The sequence below is a fragment of the Aquarana catesbeiana genome, linkage group LG06, assembly GCF_042186555.1.
Source record: "Aquarana catesbeiana isolate 2022-GZ linkage group LG06, ASM4218655v1, whole genome shotgun sequence".
NCBI lineage: Eukaryota > Metazoa > Chordata > Amphibia > Anura > Ranidae > Aquarana > Aquarana catesbeiana.
This window is the reverse complement of record NC_133329.1, coordinates 354,231,550-354,248,952: the sequence shown is the minus strand read 5'-3', so window position 1 is coordinate 354,248,952 and position 17,403 is coordinate 354,231,550. Positions and strand designations below refer to the sequence as shown.

The 17,403-nt window shown below is 42.5% G+C and overlaps 1 protein-coding gene across 2 annotated transcripts in view; it reads right to left on the bottom strand.

The window, feature by feature from the left end:
* The window catches only part of DPP4 (dipeptidyl peptidase 4), a 198,209-nt gene that overhangs the window by 160,918 nt on the left and 19,888 nt on the right, over positions 1 to 17,403 (bottom strand). For both annotated transcript variants that reach the window (XR_012245013.1, XM_073634044.1), the window contains exon 2: positions 14,358 to 14,395. Coding sequence is in view for 1 of the 2 variants with exons in the window: in XM_073634044.1 (XP_073490145.1) it covers positions 14,358 to 14,395 (38 nt within the window). In the remaining variant the exon portion in view is untranslated. The remainder of the gene's footprint in view (positions 1 to 14,357; positions 14,396 to 17,403) is intronic.

Here is a 17,403-nt window from a genome sequence, read left to right as displayed (position 1 = left end):
GTGCTTGATGTGCTTAAACGCGTGTAAATGAGTCTAAATGCACTCTTGGCATGTTTAGCGTTCAAGCATTAATTCATTTTAATGGCTAAAGTAAATAATTTTTCTGGCCACTGAAATTAATAAAATGCCCAAGTGCTTGATGCACCTAAATGCTCCTAAACACATTGCACGCGTTTACAAGCATCAATCATTTTTTTTCTGCCAAATCGCTGTTGCCAAGAGGAAAGGCATCTAGGAGGGATGGTCAAAGTGTTCAGTGTGCAGAGGCCTAAAAGATAGCTTCCAAAATCTTCCAATGGGCATTTTTTTTTTTTTTTTTAGGTGACAACTGTCTAGGGGAGGGTTTACCTCACTTTGTAGAAAATGACAAAAAAACACAAAAAAAAAAAAAAAACCACCACAGACAGGAGTTTTAATCAGCCCTCCAGCTGTGGTAAAACTACAAATCCCATCATGCCTCTGCCTCTAGGACTCATGCCTGTGATTGTCAGGGTCTTGCAATGTCTCATGGGACTTTTAGTTTCACCACAGCTGGAGGGCAGAGGTTGCCTACTCCCTCAAATAGGGATATATCTAGCCAGGAGGAAGTAGGGGATGGTTAAATTAGTTTTAAAGGCTGGAGGTTTTCTACCTTAATGCATTCTCTGCATTAGTTCTAGGCCTTTGTTAGAGATTAAAATATTCAGGAACAGAATGGCTGTGCTAAAAAGCCGAAAACCATATACAGTTTTGGAATCAGTCTTCTGCCGTTTTCTGGGGCCCTTAGAGACGTTGGCGCACTTAGGATGATGGATATTCCTGCAGACAGCAAGATGGTCAAATGAAGAAAAGGGGTTTCTTGGTCCACAGGAATGGGCCAGGGTCACATAATAAGTTAAAGAGGATGGTGGCGTTGGCTCAGAGCAACAGATTCAGAACAGACACAAATTGCATAGGGTTTAAGGCTGGCGGTGATTCCCCAAAAAACCCTGCTCTTTCCCAGACTTGAATTTATTCTCCCGCTTTAGACTCCTCCAGGTACATTGTGACTTGTATTTTCTCTTTCAGCAACTGCAATGGCACAGTTAATAGCCCAGACTACACCTCCCAGTGTTCACTGTTCTGCACTTCGGAAACAGGAGCACAGTATGTCCACCAGCTCCATCTTGTGGCAGAAAGAACGAACTTTCCTCAGGCACCTTTCACAATCGTAAACGTAATATTCTGCATAATTCAGTAACAGCATGCAAGGTTAAATAAGAAATGTAGAGGTGTGACTTTGTAATATGGACCTTACAACACATTTTGTACCAGAGCATGTAATGTAATGCATTGACTGTGACAGTGTGACTGTCAGATATGATATGGGAAGTAACTGGTGATAAAGGAGGAGATGTGTGAGAGGAGGTTTTACTGGGCCAGCAATAAAAAAATCACTTTGTCCATAGGAACAGCAATGTTTTGGTGTCAGTGATGCTTTTGCATCTCACCCTCCAGGCTTTCTGGCTGTAAGATTACTGGAATGTGGTTGGTGGACAATGCGATTGCTTTTTTGGCATAGAAATGTTTTCTACATTCTAAAAAGGAGCCATACTCCTTTCTGAATTTTGGTAGGCAAAGGCAATGTTATAGTTTCCGTTTCGTCAAGCATACTAGGTGCTAATGCCTCTATTTCAATAAATCCAGATTGTCCTTTTTATTGCGGTCATCATTTTAGCCAGCTCCCACTCCCAGACCAATCCCACAATCTTGCCTCAGCCCCATTGGTCCTCAAATGTTTCCTGTCTCCAAGACATTTTGTATTCAGTTAACCCCCCGGTTCGGTTCGAAGCAGAACATGTGAACAGGCAAAAAAATTTGAGTGAACACGCGAACACCATTAAAGTCTATGAGACGCAAACGTGAAAAATCAAAAGTGCTCATTTTAAAGGCTTATATGAAACTTATTGCCATAAAGTGTGTTTGGGGACCCGGGTCCTGCCCCAGGGAACATGTATCAATGCAAAAAAAAGTTTTAAAAACGGTCATTTTTTCAGGAGCAGTAATTTTAATAATGCTTAAAGTGAAACAATAAAAATGAAATATTCCTTTAAATATCGTGCCTTGAGGGTCTCCTTAATCTGCCTGTAAAGTAACGCATCCGTCCCATGTTTATAACAGTACCACATCAAAACTGGGCCCAATTTATCTGTCTGAATGGGCCTCTCACCATGTACCGTCAAGACCACTCCAATCAGCCAACTTACTTCTCACAGATCCGATAATCAGCAGACTAAAATTTACCGGTAACAGACGCCTGGTTACAAAGGGTAATGACATGTGGAACTCCCTTCCATTGTCTCTAAGGTCTTTACCTTCCCTCCTGAGTTTCAGGAAGGGTTTAAAAACCTTCCTCTTTATCCAGGCCTACGGATAATCTTATGAAGAATAGGATTCCTGCAAAAAAAAACCATGGATTTTGTATACTCCTTTTTCCTTCCCCATCTGGAGGGTTACCCCCTCCCACCCCCTCCCCGGTTTTTCTCTGTTTTACTTTACCTCTTTCATATTGGGCACCCTAGGCTCCTTTGTTAACATTCTATTGGAAATCTCAATTTGATTTTAGTGTCTCTGTGCGCCTAGACGTGCTCCTAACGGAGTGCATTCGGCACAGTACAAATCTCATATCAAATCTAATCAAAAATGACATTTCTAAAAGGAAAAAGTAATTCAAAACTGCTCGTGGCTGTAATGTATTGTCAGATCCCAGCAATATAGCTAAAAATCATTGGAAAAAATGATTACCATTACCAGGCCCTTTGGGTCTGGTATGAATATTAAGGGGAACCCCGTGTCAAAAATACCAAAAATAAATGGCGTGGCTGTCCCCCACCAAAATCCATACAAGGTCCTTCAGGGGAACCCTGCACCAAAATTAAAAAGAAAAAAAATGGCGTGGGGGTCTCCCAGGCCCTATATACTCCGAGCAGCAGTATATATACACACACACACACTATATGGACTGCACTATATACTCTGCAGAAAAATTGGGCCTTAGGTGTTGCTGGTGTCAGAACACTGTAACCCCTCACAGTTACTCTTGTTTAGCGCAGGAACAGGCCCTGCTGTTAAATATTATATCAAAAATTTTAATTACTGTAAATGCCCCTGTTAAACAGGGGGAGAAAAATTGGGCCTTGGTGGTGGTGCCCTAAACCAAAAATGTTGTTGGAAGCTAGCATCATCAAGAATGAGGAGGAATAGGATAGGCAGCAAAGGAAGTCTTCAAGGGATCCCAGATCCATAGCAAATTCAATCAGTTACATCAGCATCAGGTGCTTGATAGCTGCTGATCCAGGACTGATTCATTTTTATAAATGTGAGCCCCTCAACGGTGTCTGTGGACAGGCGCACTCTTTGATCCATTACAAACCCTCCAGCAGCACTGAATGTGTGTTCAGAAAGCACGCTGGATGCAGGACAGGCCAGGAGCTTGATTGCACATTGAGCAAGTTCTGGCCAGTGGTCCATCCTCAAGACTCAGTAACCCAGTGGATGCTCTTTTGGAAAGGTCTCCAAGTCTGCTCTTGCCCCTAAATATTCCTGTGCCATATAATGCAGATGCTGGCAATGGTTGCTTGAACCGATCAGACGTGGTGCCAAGGACTGAAAAATTGTTTAAAGGCATCAGTCAGCTGGCCACCTTCCCCACTGCTCTTCCTCTGACTGAACGAAGCCTTAGCAACATGTTGTCCAGCACCAGGAAATGGTAACCTCCCAGGGTCTGGAAATGCGTTGCACAAAAGGTTTCTTCAAGCCTCCTGAAGATGTTTCATCCTCTGCTCCCTCTGTGAAGGCAGGATGAGTTCTGCAACCTTACCCTTGTAACGTGGATCAAAGAAAGGTTGCCATGTAACGTGGATCAAGAAAGTTTGCCAATCAGTAACGATCCCTCTCCTTGATACCACGAATCCTAGAGTCCTTTCGCAGGTTTGGCACCTGCCACTGAGGTACAGCACATTCCACAAACTCACGAAAGGTGCAGAGTCTACCAGCTGAAAAGGCAGCAGTTGCAGTGCTAGCAATTTGGCCAAGCTAGCATGCTGAACATGTGGATGGCTGGGACCAAATTTCTTTTTACGGTTCAGCAACTGGGGTAGGGAAATTTGCCTGCTAAAATCAATTGGTGGTGTCCTGCTAGCAGATTGGCTGCAAGTACTTGGGACACCTATTGCTATACCTTCATTCCTCTCAGTGCAGGTTTTTGAGAGGACTGGAGGTATAGTAGGGTTGGAAATCCCAGATGAGGAGCAAGGAGAAGTCCACATTTTTCTTTGATGTAGCTCTTTCAAGTGCTGTTGCCAATGGACTGCATGGCAGATTGTCATATGTCTGTTCAAGCATGTGGTGTCCAAGCGGCTGCTGTTCTGGCTACGCTTGATTCGCTTCTGACATAGGTTGCAAACAGCAATGGTGTGATCTGCTGCACATGTGTCTAAAAAGGCCCACGTCAAGAAACTTTTTAAAGTCAGCGGGGAGTCAGCAGTGCCCTGCACCTGCGATGCTCTGCGGTGTGATGCAATAGGGTGGCTGCCCTTAAGCTACCCCCTAGGGGACATCCTGCCTCAATGAAGTTGTGCCTCCTCGTCCTTCCTTTCCTCCTCTCTTCTCTCAGGCACCCAAGTACAGTCAATGACCTCATCATTCCCTCCCTCCTCATCACTGGAGCAAACTTGGCAGTATGCTGCACCTGGGGGAACATGACTGCCAGTTTCTTGTCCTTCTGTGGCACCCCCTCTCTCTAGGCTCACGGTACTCCCTTGCTCAACTTGGGAACCATCGGAGCAATCAAATTGCTGCGCATCCTCCAGCAGCATGTACCTGACACTGTGATCGAATAGTTCTGGGGACTCTTCCGTGCATGATGGTGGGGCTATGGAATAAGTGACTGAACAAGGAGCCAGTGGAATAGGCTGCTTTGGCAGCTGCGTTGGAAGGCAAACTACTCTGAACCTGGGTGACAGAGGATGAGGAGGATGAGGACAGCTTCCTTATCCACTGCATGTTGTGGCTCAATAACATGGCCAGCAGCAGGAAAGAAAGGACAAGCGTGCCCCACGGCCACCTTCAGAGGATGCACCATATCCACAACCACCACCACTGTTAGACACAGAGGCTGCTTGCCCTCTTTTAGTGGCCTCTGAGCATCTGCCTCTCCTTGGTGGCCTTCTGGACATGATGTATTTTTTGTTTTACAACACCACACTACACTGTATTATATACTGTGTACACCACCTGAAGTATATTAGAAACTATACACCACCAAATGCACTGTATATATAGGCTACATTGAATGCAGAGTATAATATTAATATATATATATATATATATATATATATATATATATATATATATATATATATATATATATATATATATATATATATATATATATATATATATATACATATATATATACATATATACACACACACACACACACATACACACACACACATATACATATACACAAATACCCTGCCTGAAGTGTATTAGAAACTGTACACACTGTATTAGATACTGTGTACACCGCCTGAAGTGTATTAGAAACCACCGAATGCGCTGTACAGTGGTGACGGAAAGTATTCAGACCCCCTTAAATTTTTCACTCTGTTATATTGGTGCCACACCAGAGAGGCAGAGGGAGATTAGGGAAGTAAACAAGTGGCTGAAGAGCTGGTGTAGTAAGGAGGGGTTTGGGTTCCTGGAGGACTGGGCCGACTTCTCAGTCGGTAACCGGTACTATAGAAGGGACGGACTGCACCTAAATGAGGAGGGTGCAGATCTGCTGGGAATGAAGATGGCCAAAAAGTTAGAGGGGTTTTTAAACTAGGCGATGGGGGGGAGGGTCCAGAGACAGTGATAGCCAGCGCGGAAGATATTCCAGAGGGTAGTATTGGGGGCATTAGTGGTAGGTTAACCAAAGCACAAAAACACAAGGTGAGTATAGTAGCAAGTCCAAGTTGCAATCTTGAAACACCCAATACGAGGGCAATATGCGACCGGTCTAAACTATGTGGCATGTTCACCAATGCCAGGAGCCTGGCGGACAAGATGGGTGAACTAGAGATACTGTTGTACAAGGAGGATTTGGATTTTGTGGGAATTTCAGAGACCTGGTTCAACAGCTCTCATGATTGGCTGGCAAACATTCAAGGGTATACCCTATACCGCAAGGACAGAGAGGGTAAAAAAAGGGGGAGGGGTATGCCTATATATCAAGAATAATGTACAAGGGAATGTGAGAGATGACATCACTGAGGGGGCTAGGGAGGAGGTGGAATCTTTATGGGTAGAGCTCCAAAAGGGATGAAGCTAAGGGGAAAATAATACTGGGAGTATGCTATAGGCCCCCTAACCTGAGGGAGGAAGTGGAGACCGATCTCCTATCACAAATTGGATTAGCAGCAAGGATGGGAAGTGTTATCCTAAATGGGGGATTTTAATTATCCAGACATAGACTGGGCGGAGGGAACCGCGCATTCATTTAAGGCTCGCCAGTTCCTTAGTGTCTTGCAGGACAATTTTATGGGTCAGATGGTAGACGCACCAACTAGAAATAAAACATTACTAGATCTACTGATTACCAACAATACAGACCTGATAACAGATGTGGAAATACGGGGGCAATTTAGGTAACAGCGATCACAGGTCAATTAGTTTCAGTATAAATCACACAAATAGGAGACATGAAGGGAACACAAAGACACTGAATTTCAAAAGAGCCAACTTCCCTAAACTACAAACCTTGCTAAAAGGCATAAATTGGGATAAAATATTAGGAACAAAGAATACGGAGGAGAGATGGGTTTGCTTTAAGAGCATATTAAATAAGGGCATTAGCCAATGTATCCCATTGGGTAATAAATTTAAAAGAGCGAACAAACATCCTGGATGGCTTAACTCCAATGTAAAAATGCATATAAAAGCAAAGGAGAAGGCCTTCAAAAAATACAAGGTTGAGGGATCATCCACAGCATTCAGAATTTATAAAGAACGCAATAAGAAATGTAAGGGTGCAATTAGGATGGCTAAGATAGAACATGAAAGACACATAGCGGAGGAGAGCAAAAAAAATCCCAAGAAATTCTTTAAGTATGTAAACAGTAAAAAAGGGAGGACAGACCATATTGGCCCAATAAAGAATGAGGAAGGACATCTGGTTACAAAGGATGGGGAGATGGCAAAGGTATTGAATTTATTCTTCTCCTCAGTCTTCACGAGTGAATCGGGGGGCTTCAGTAACCAAAACTGCAGTGTTTATCCTCATGACACAACACAGGAAGCACCTACATGGTTAACAGAGGACGGAATTAAAATTAGACTTGAGAAACTTAACATTAATAAATCACCGGGACCAGATAGCTTGCATCCGAGGGTACTTAGGGAACTCAGTCAGGTGATTGCCAGACCATTGTTCCTAATTTTTACAGACAGTCTATTGACTGGAATGGTACCAGCTGATTGGAGAAAAGCCAATGTAGCACCAATATTTAAAAAGGGCCCAAAAAACATCCCTGGGAATTACAGACCAGTTAGCCTAACATCAATAGTATGTAAACTCTTGGAGGGGATGATAAGGGACTATATACAAGATTTTAGTAATAAGAATGATATCATTAGCAGTAATCAGCATGGATTCATGAAGAATCGTTCTTGCCAAACCAATCTATTAACCTTCTATGAGGAGGTGAGTTGCCATCTAGATAAAGGAAGGCCCGTAGACGTGGTGTATCTGGATTTTGCGAAAGCATTTGACACAGTTCCCCATAAACGTTTACTGTACAAAATAAGGTGCGTTGGCATGGACCATAGGGTGAGTACATGGATTGAAAACTGGCTACAAGGGCGTGTTCAGAGGGTGGTGATAAATGGGGAGTACTCAGAATGGTCAGGGGTGGGTAGTGGGGTTCCCCAGGGTTCTGTGCTGGTACCAGTCCTATTTAATTTGTTCATAAACGACCTGGAGGATGGGATAAACAGTTCAATCTCTGTATTTGCAGACGATACTAAGCTAAACAGGGCAATAACTTCTCCACAGGATGTGGAAATCTTGCAAAAAGACCTGAACAAATTAATGGGGTGGGCGACTACATGGCAAATGAGGTTCAATGTAGAAAAATGTAAAATAATGCATTTGGGTGGCAAAAATATGAATGCAATTTATACACTGGGGGGAGAACCTCTGGGGGAATCTAGGATGGAAAAGGACCTGGGGGTCCTAGTAGATGATAGGCTCAGCAATGGCATGCAATGCCAAGCTGCTGCTAATAAAGCAAACAGAATATTGGCATGCATTAAAAGGGGGATCAACTGCAGAGATAAAACGATAATTCTCCCGCTCTACAAGACTTTGGTCTGCCCGCACCTGGAGTATGCTGTCCAGTTCTGGGCACCAGTCCTCAGGAGGGACGTACTGGAAATGGAGCGAGTACAAAGAAGGGCAACAAAGCTAATAAAGGGTCTGGAGGATCTTAGTTATGAGGAAAGGTTGCGAGCACTGAACTTATTCTCTCTGGAGAAGAGACGCTTGAGAGGGGATATGATTTCAATTTACAAATACTGTACTGGTGACCCCACAATAGGGATAAAACTTTTTCGCAGAAGAGAGTTTAATAAGACTCGTGGCCACTCATTACAATTAGAAGAAAAGAGGTTTAACCTTAAACTACGTAGAGGGTTCTTTACTGTAAGAGCGGCAAGGATGTGGAATTCCCTTCCACAGGCGGTGGTCTCAGCGGGGAGCATTGATAGCTTCAAGAAACTATTAGATAATCACCTGAATGACCGCAATATACAGGGATATGTAATGTAATACTGACACATAATCACACACATAGGTTGGACTTGATGGACTTGTGTCTTTTTTCAACCTCACCTACTATGTAACTATGTAACTATGTAATATTGCAGCCATTTGCTAAAATCATTTAAGTTCATTTTTTTCCTCATTACTGTATACACAGCACCCCATATTGACAGAAAAACACAGAATTGTTGACATTTTTGCAGATTAAAAAAGAAAAACTGAAATATCACATGGTCCTAAGTATTCAGACCCTTTGCTCAGTATTTAGTAGAAGCACCCTTTTGATCTAATACAGCCATGAGTCTTTTTGGGAAAGATGCAGCAAGTTTTTCACACCTGGATTTGGGTATCCTCTGCATTCCGCCTTGCAGATCCTCTCCAGTTCTGTCAGGTTGGATGGTAAACCTGACAGATTTGATGGTGATGCTGCCACCACCGTGCTTCACTGTTGGGACTGTATTGGACAGGTGATGATCAGTGCGTGGTTTTCTCCACACATACCACTTAGAATTAAGACCAAGATAGAACTTTTAGGCCTTATCAGACCAGAGAATCTTATTTCTCACCATCTTGGAGTCCTTCAGGTGTCCTCCATGCGGGCTTTCATGTGTCTTGCACTGAGGTGAGGCTTCCGTTGGGCCACTCTGCCATAAAGCCCCTACTGGTGGAGGGCTGCAGTGATGGTTGACTCTACAACTTTCTCCAATCCCCCGACTGCATCTCTGGAGCTCAGCCACAGTGATCTTTGGGTTCTTTACCTCTCTCACCACTGTGCTCTTAGGAACCTTAAGTGCAGCAGAATTTTTTTTGTAACCTTGGCCAGATCTATGCCTTGTCACAATTCTGTCTCTGAGCTCTTCAGGCAGTTCCTCATGATTCTCATTTGCTCTGACATGCACTGTGAGCTGTAAGGTCTTATATAGAGAGGTGTGTGGCTTTCCTAATCAAGTCCAATCAGTATAATCAAACACAGCTGGACTCAAAATGAAGGTGTAGAACCATCTCAAGGATGATCAGAAGAAATGGACAGCACCCGAGTTAATTATAGGAGTGTCACAGCAAAGGGTCTGAATACTTAGGACCATGTGATGTATATACATATATACACACACACACACACACACACACACACACACAGAGGTTGAAGGGGTGTCATGTCAGTGCTCAGACCATACGCCGCACACTGCATCAAATTGGTCTGCATGGCTGTTGTCCCAGAAGAAAGCCTCCCGTTCCCAGAACAGCGAACATTATGGGGCATTCGCGGCAGATTTGAGCACCGTGAAAAGCCCCATAATGCACTACGAGCTCATCCCTAGTTATCACTCAAATTTGTTGTAGGACACAAACAGGGCACAAAAGGTCCTCACATTTTTATTTTTGACTTTGCAACACCAGCTCCACCACCAGCACAAACCGTGCCATGGCCATTTGGTGTATCTATCGTAAGACAGGTCACTCCATTCAATTATATTCCTGACCATCATTGAATAACTGTAAATCACCCCCTCCGCCCATTATTTCCTTTATTAGATATGAAAAGGGCATAAAAATAACATCTAAAGTTTATGGATATTCATAATGTAAAGCAGCAGTACTTCTGTCTGTATCTTATTCTCCCTTATCTAGCATGCCCGGATAGTTCATAAATCTAAGAGTAGTGCTGTTGAAAGTTCAAGACAAACAGATAAGGGCAGAATGGGCCCCATGGCAAGGTAGCAACTTTGCCTCTTTGCCCATCCCCCCTTCCCATCTTTTCCATTGAAATAGATGATTGCAATAGGAACAGAGAAACTGCTCCATTTACAGTGTCTGTACTGGAATGCCCCCATCAGATGCTAACTGACTACAAGCGTATCTTCCCTTATGATGTGACATTGTCAAGAACATCAAGTGCATAGCTGTACCTGAAGATCTGCGTGTGCACAAAATATAGTCATTGGCCCAGTACATTGGATACATGGGCATGCTCATGCTACTATACATGCTCACATTAATACACGTTAGTGCAAATGAGTGTGCATGTCTAAAACTGGCTTTGGCACCCCATCTAAAAGTACAGCACACTGAAAATAATTTTTTGAGTTGTTAGTACATAAAATGCATTTTTTATCTATCAAAAAGGGTTTTCCAGCCCTAAACCTTTCATCCAATTTCTAAATTGCTGCATTTGTAAATTCCAAAAGCCAATATAAAGGAATAGTAATGGTAAAAAAAAAGCACTTGTGGGTTCAACCAATCTCTTTTTTTGTACAATTCTCCTTTAAGGGGGCGTGGTGAGGGGTGTGGCCTATGCCTGCATACTTTTGCTGATAGGTGTCCCTCATTCCCATCACAAAAAGTTGGGAGGTGTGGTGTTGTACCCCCTAAAAATATATTATTTCTCTCCTGTTTGGCCTACCTGCACATCTCTGCTGCTTGTTACACATAATTACATCAAATTGACCACCAGATACTCGCAAGTCCAGTGTGTCCCATACAAGACCCCACAAAAAAAAAAAAGCTATTAAAAAAGGTAAATTCTAATGACCTTATCAGTGTACTGTTCTCTTGTAATATTTGTGTCTGAATACATTATGCACATTCTAGTCATGCAGGTAAAAATGTAATTGAAATCAAAAGCCTGAAGCCTATAAAAACAAATTATGCAAATATTAAAGGTGGATCTTTAAACAGAAAACAGCATTGCCAAGGTAGATCTCATGAATTGTTGGCAATGTAGATTTTTTCAATCTGACTGTTCTTTATTACTGAGCAAGTACCTGGCCTTTGAACATTGCCGTTAATACAAATCCCCTTTATTTATTACTTAAGGTTAATGTTTTTTCTTTATGGCTAAAAAGCTCAGAGCTCTATAAAATTGAGTGGGGACATTTTCTCCTTTGACTCAAGTATAGGGGAGGTGGATCCACTCCTAATACGCTGTATGTATGGTAGGACTACAGCAATGTGAAACAGCACCCCTCACACGCTTCTCTACTGTTCCCCTCAAAGACAAGTACTTGAGCAGAATACTAATAGCAAGAATTTTTGAGGCACCTCAACTATATACACGTACACACATTCATTTCATCCAAATGTGTTGGCTGAATGTTTTTTGCCACCTGCATAAATGACTAGTTTACTAGTTAGTTTCCCACCCCTGTGCTTCTGGGTCCCATAGATGTTGCATGCTCTTCTATGGTCGTGTTTCTCAACCTTTTTTCAGTCAAGGCACCCTTTAAAATTATGCACGATATACCCCATTTTAAAATGTAAAAACTAAACGAATAGCTTTACATAACACAGCAACATCCAAACACATAGGCCATCCAACATGTAAACAGGTGCAGTTAGCTAGTTTGCCACTAGGTGGCTCTGTCCCAGGAGAGTGTGGTAACAGAGAAAAGTGTAAGCAGGTGTTAGGTCCCTTTTAGCTAGAGCCCTCCTCTTAACGTAATGGGTGGGTCAGTGCCCACTTATAAGGCTGGGAGGAGACATTTGGGGCATGCGAGCTAGAGACCCCACCATTCAGCAGATGTAGTCAGCAAGTGAAGGCCCTGGACAGGGCTGGAGGGCAGGGAGAGGTAGACCTGTACCCAGAAGAGCCGGCGGTAGACTTCCTGACCTTTATGGTGGTGGAGGTTATTGTGGGTTGCAAAAGGCTTTTCTGGCCAGGCCATACATTTCCTGGTGTTAGGCTATCCCCCAGGAGGACCGGGGAGAGCTGTACCCAGCTGGAGATGTCTGCAGTGATCCTATCTCAGAGGGACTATCTGCAAGGACCAGTGAGTGGACAAAGACAGCCTAAGGTGACCCAGAAGCTCTAAATGAGTACTAATGACCCCAGCTAGATAGAGACTGAGCTAGGGAAGATGGTTTGCTATATGTGCTGCTGGATGCTTTCACATGTAACTGCTGCAGATCATCCACTATATGTGATTGGTAATGTACTGTCAGGTGCCCCCGGATAGTATTTTGATATGATGTGATTATTTGCCATTTTGTAATTACCATCAGTAGAGTGCAGCAATCCTTATTCTGTGTGAACATTTCTTCATTTGTGATAGAAAAGTTAATGGCTGGGAAAGTCATAAGGAGGGCTCTGGCATGGAGAGGGCACGAGATGGTGGAGGGTTAAAGCCTCAAGCAGGTGGGTTGTTGCTCTTGAAAGGAAGAAGTGGGGCAGGGACTTGTGCATAGCTATTCCCAAGCCCCCTTACAAACATTAGAGGTGATTTTTTTCTTACAAAGTCAATACACCTTTGCACACTGGTACTGACTAATATTCCAGTGTTTCTCTTCTACGTCACTTACCTAAAGTGACCCCAATGCTGATGAAGAGGGGCAGACAAGTATTCTGCACAGGTGCCTGATGTCTCCCTCATCAACCAATGATGTAATTGGTTGTTAGGATTCCAGTGGCCGACCTCCATGGTGCCAAAGGTAGTAATGTTACAGAACAAAAACCTGTGGCTTGAGCTGACCATCCAGGACAACTTCCCTACAAGCTTAAAAGAGCAGAAGGTCTGAAGACCCCTGAAATTTTACCCTTTTCTGTTGGTACACATTCAGTACCGTGACCCTACAATGCACAATGGTACTGGCTAATATTCCAGTGTTTCTCTTCTCCTTCACTCAGGTAAAGCGAACACAGTGCTGATGGAGAGGGGCCGGGGAAGGGCAAACAAGGATTCTGTAGGTGCCTGTCGTCTCCCTCATCAACCGATGATGTCATTGGTTGTTAGGATGCCGGCGGCTGACCTGCATAGTGCTAAAGGTTGTAATGCTGCAAAACAAAAGCCCGTGGCTTTCAAAAAGGCAAGCTTGATCCACCCCACTGGCTTGTACATAATTGCTAGCCAATTTTTAGGCATTTTACCAAGACACCCCTGAAGAACCCAGAAGGCGCACTAGTTGAAAGAAAGGCTGTTCTATGGGTATAGTTATGCAATTGGTGTAGTGCTCTTGGAAGTTAATGGCAAACATTGGCACCTGTAACTAAAAGTAGAGCAATTTCCATTAAATTTATTGAGAGATGACCATCCAGGAGCAACACTCACTGCAAGCTTAGAAGTACAGCAGGTCTGAATGTGTTGGTAGACATTCAGTACTGTCACTTTACAATGCATTTACTGCATATTAACTAATCTTTTCATGCTGCAGGTACATTTTCTACAACATACATAATGATTTCAATAATCATAAAAATATACACCTTCAATCAAAATTGGATGCATCTGTGCTGCAGCTGGTATCTCAACGAACATCTAACGTTTATTTACAGTAGTTCCTGATGCAACTATAAAGATATGGTAAAGAAGAACCATCAGTAACGGTATGCTGACCCATGTGCTGCAGTGCAACTGCACTGATATATACATAGAAAATTACCATTAATCAGGTTTTATCAAACTATAAATCTTCAGCTTCAATGGATATTAGAAAGGTATGCTGAAGTTTGTAGTTCATTAGCTGTTGCTTCTGTTTAAATGCAAACATTGCAAAAAACATAATTGTACATTGCAATATATCAGAGTAAGTCACTTACCTTCATCTTTTTTGGGTTCCTTAGAGGAATGTAGTCCCCTGCACCAAGGTAAGTGAGATCAGTGACGCAGAAAGGAAAAAAGAATAGTTTAAGTATCAGTTATCTCGTGATCATCCAAGTCGCTGTGTTAACAACTTCAGGGCAAATGGTTAAACATTAGTAAGGAGCAGTAGGATTGGGCATAGTCCTAGGTACTTAAAAAGCGATTCCAAGTACATTACAACATATTTCTAATAGTGAAGAAACTGATCTACAGGGTCATATACAAGTCCGTAAGTGAGGAGAGTGCAGCCTGGGACAGATCAGCTTTAAAGTGTACAGGAAAAGAGAGCGAAAACTTTCTGCCAGCTGTTTTGGGCTGAGAAGAGGGGGGAGTGTGTGATCACGTTCTAATCAAGTTAGCCAGGAAAGTTATCTAGGTTTTATGTAAGTCTGGGTACTTAAGAAAAAAAAAATAAAAAAATCAGAATTTGATTGATGTGAATGAGAGGTAGTACGTCTTTTAAAAAAAAAAAAAAAAAGTTATTGGCAAATTGTAGTTGTCATGCAAGGAGAAGTAAAAGTTCATTTTGTTTGAGGACAGAGGGTACTAGACTTTAAGCAAATACAAAATGGGGTTTATTTACTAAAGGCAAATCCACTTTGCACTACAAGTGCACTTGAAAGTGCAGTCGTTTTAGATCTGAGGGGGACATGCAAGGAAAATAAAAAACATTTTTGCTTGTACATGATGGGATGATAAAGTCAGCAGAGCTTCTCCTCATTTCAGATCTTCCCCTCAGATTTACAGCAACTGCACTTCCAAGTGAACTTGCAATGCACTTGTAGTGCAGAGTGGATTTGCCTTTAGTAAATCAACCCCATTGGGAACTAGTGTTTTTTTGCACATGGTACTGATGTATGAACATCAGATATTCCTGGCAGAAAAAAAAAAAAAAAGAAGGTGAGGATGGGCTGTATAGCTTTTGCACGTAACTGAGCGTATGCATGCACACGCATAAAACTTTTTCAAACTTTTATTGTAAATCAAGGAAGTGTGGTGTATGCGCATATATGCAAGTATTTGCACAAATGCATGTAAAAATACTGACCAGCAACACAAGTTTTTGTAATTTTTCTTTTACTAATCTATACGCAGTGCAACTATACATGCTGGTCTGTACAGGTCCATTAATAGCAAAGGGTTGCATTTAGATCAATAAAAAAAAAAAAAAAACACACCTGGATGCCTAAAAGTGTGGTGTTTTCAGGCACCTGTGTGCAAGAGGCCTATTGCTTGTTATTAAATGCATTCACACAAAACCTGTCAAAATAGGTCCTGCTAAATCTTGTCCCATTGTTCCAGTAAAGCCTGCCAAATTTGGTCAAAGTCCTATGAACTGTTTGATCCCTTGTAGCAAGAGCTCAATACTTTTACTTTACAGCTAAACTCCATTTAATATCTTTTTGCCCAATCCCAGCGTCACTAACTGAGCTATTATGCCCGGGAGGCAAGAAGGTCTGCCTGATCAAGCGAGCACGGTCATTGGCTTCCAAAGTGGTCACATGATTATTAGAGACCAGATGCTGGGAGCGTGCAGTGACTGTGCTCTCAGTTCAGAAACCTCTGCTGCCCATAGATGCATATGTGCCAAAAGTGGGTGTTAAAGCAAACGTGTGCAAGTAAACCCTCCGTTTTTAATGTGAGCTGTTAGACGGGATCTATTTAGTTAGCTTGCAGGCTGGCTGGTAAGTGTGCTAGGAACTTTTTGTTGCCCTTCCATGTGCACCTTACTGCAAAGGCTAATCATAAATTTGGGTGGTTTCTATCTTTTTGCATAGCTTGTTCGCTGACTGGGTGTGGGGGCACATTGGATGCCTTCAGCTGCCATTGTGTGCTTGCTGGGTGCCCAATGTGGCTCTGTGCCTTTACAGAGGAGTGGGCTCCATCCAGGCAAGCCTGCCCTTAACGTATCCACTGCTCTATATGCTCCAACTTGGAGACTTTCAAAACTATAGAGTTAGGACCGCAGTATACAGAGAAGCCTTGACGTGGGTACTGTGGGTTCCACATACAATGTATGCAAGTGTGTGTAGCAAGGTCCTGGACCTCTAGAGGCTAAATGGTGAACTCCAGAATCAGGGAGAGCTGACATCCTTTTTTTGTTTCAATAGTTTTTATTGAATTTTACAAGTTAAACAAGGATAAACTTAGATAATGCACTGCAAATGGTTCTCAATCAACAAGTTACCTGGCGTTAACGTTTGTTGGGTGTTTGAAATAATTGATAATAATTGAAGTCTTTCTACCTGAGACCATAATGAACGGAGGTGGGAGCATGACCGTAAAGCATGGTACATTGTGCCCACGCCACCGCACCCTATCCAACAATGCGGAGAAGCCTCTGGGTATATTTTAGAGATCCGATATGGTGTGAGGTACCACCAAAGTGTTATTTTTTGTTGCATTTCCCATAAGTTTGTGCATTTAGTGGCAGAGTAAATGAGACGCAATGTTTTTTCCCAGTGTTTAGATGTATACACCACTCCAATGTCCCGTTCCCATGCTCTGATAGATTGGTTTTTCTCATAAAATGTTTTTGTCCTGTAAACATGTGTATATGATAGATACTGTACACCTTTGGCTGATGTTGCTGTGTTTTGGTAATATTGTGTAACTGTTTCTGGTAAACATGCAAGTACCTGCGAGTTCGTTTTTAGTAGGTGGTCTAGTTGTATGTGTGTATATTGCAATGTAATAGGTAGATGGTGTGTAATTTGGAGTTTTTTAAAAGATTTTATTTGCCATCCTAGTATGTCCTCTATATGGTTGATTCCTTTTTCTATCCATGTAGTGATATTGATATCTGGTATGAGAAGACTTATTGCTGTGAGAGGAAGCTTCATTAGGTGATAAGTTACTAGCCCTTTTTTGAATTTTCCTAAGGTGTGTCCATGCTCTAACAGATGCTAAAATAGGGGGTGCTAGTTTGTTGTTCAATGACGCGGCAGAGGGAGCTGTCATTAGGAAGTCTTGTAAATTATCATATTGTATTTGGGCTTGTTC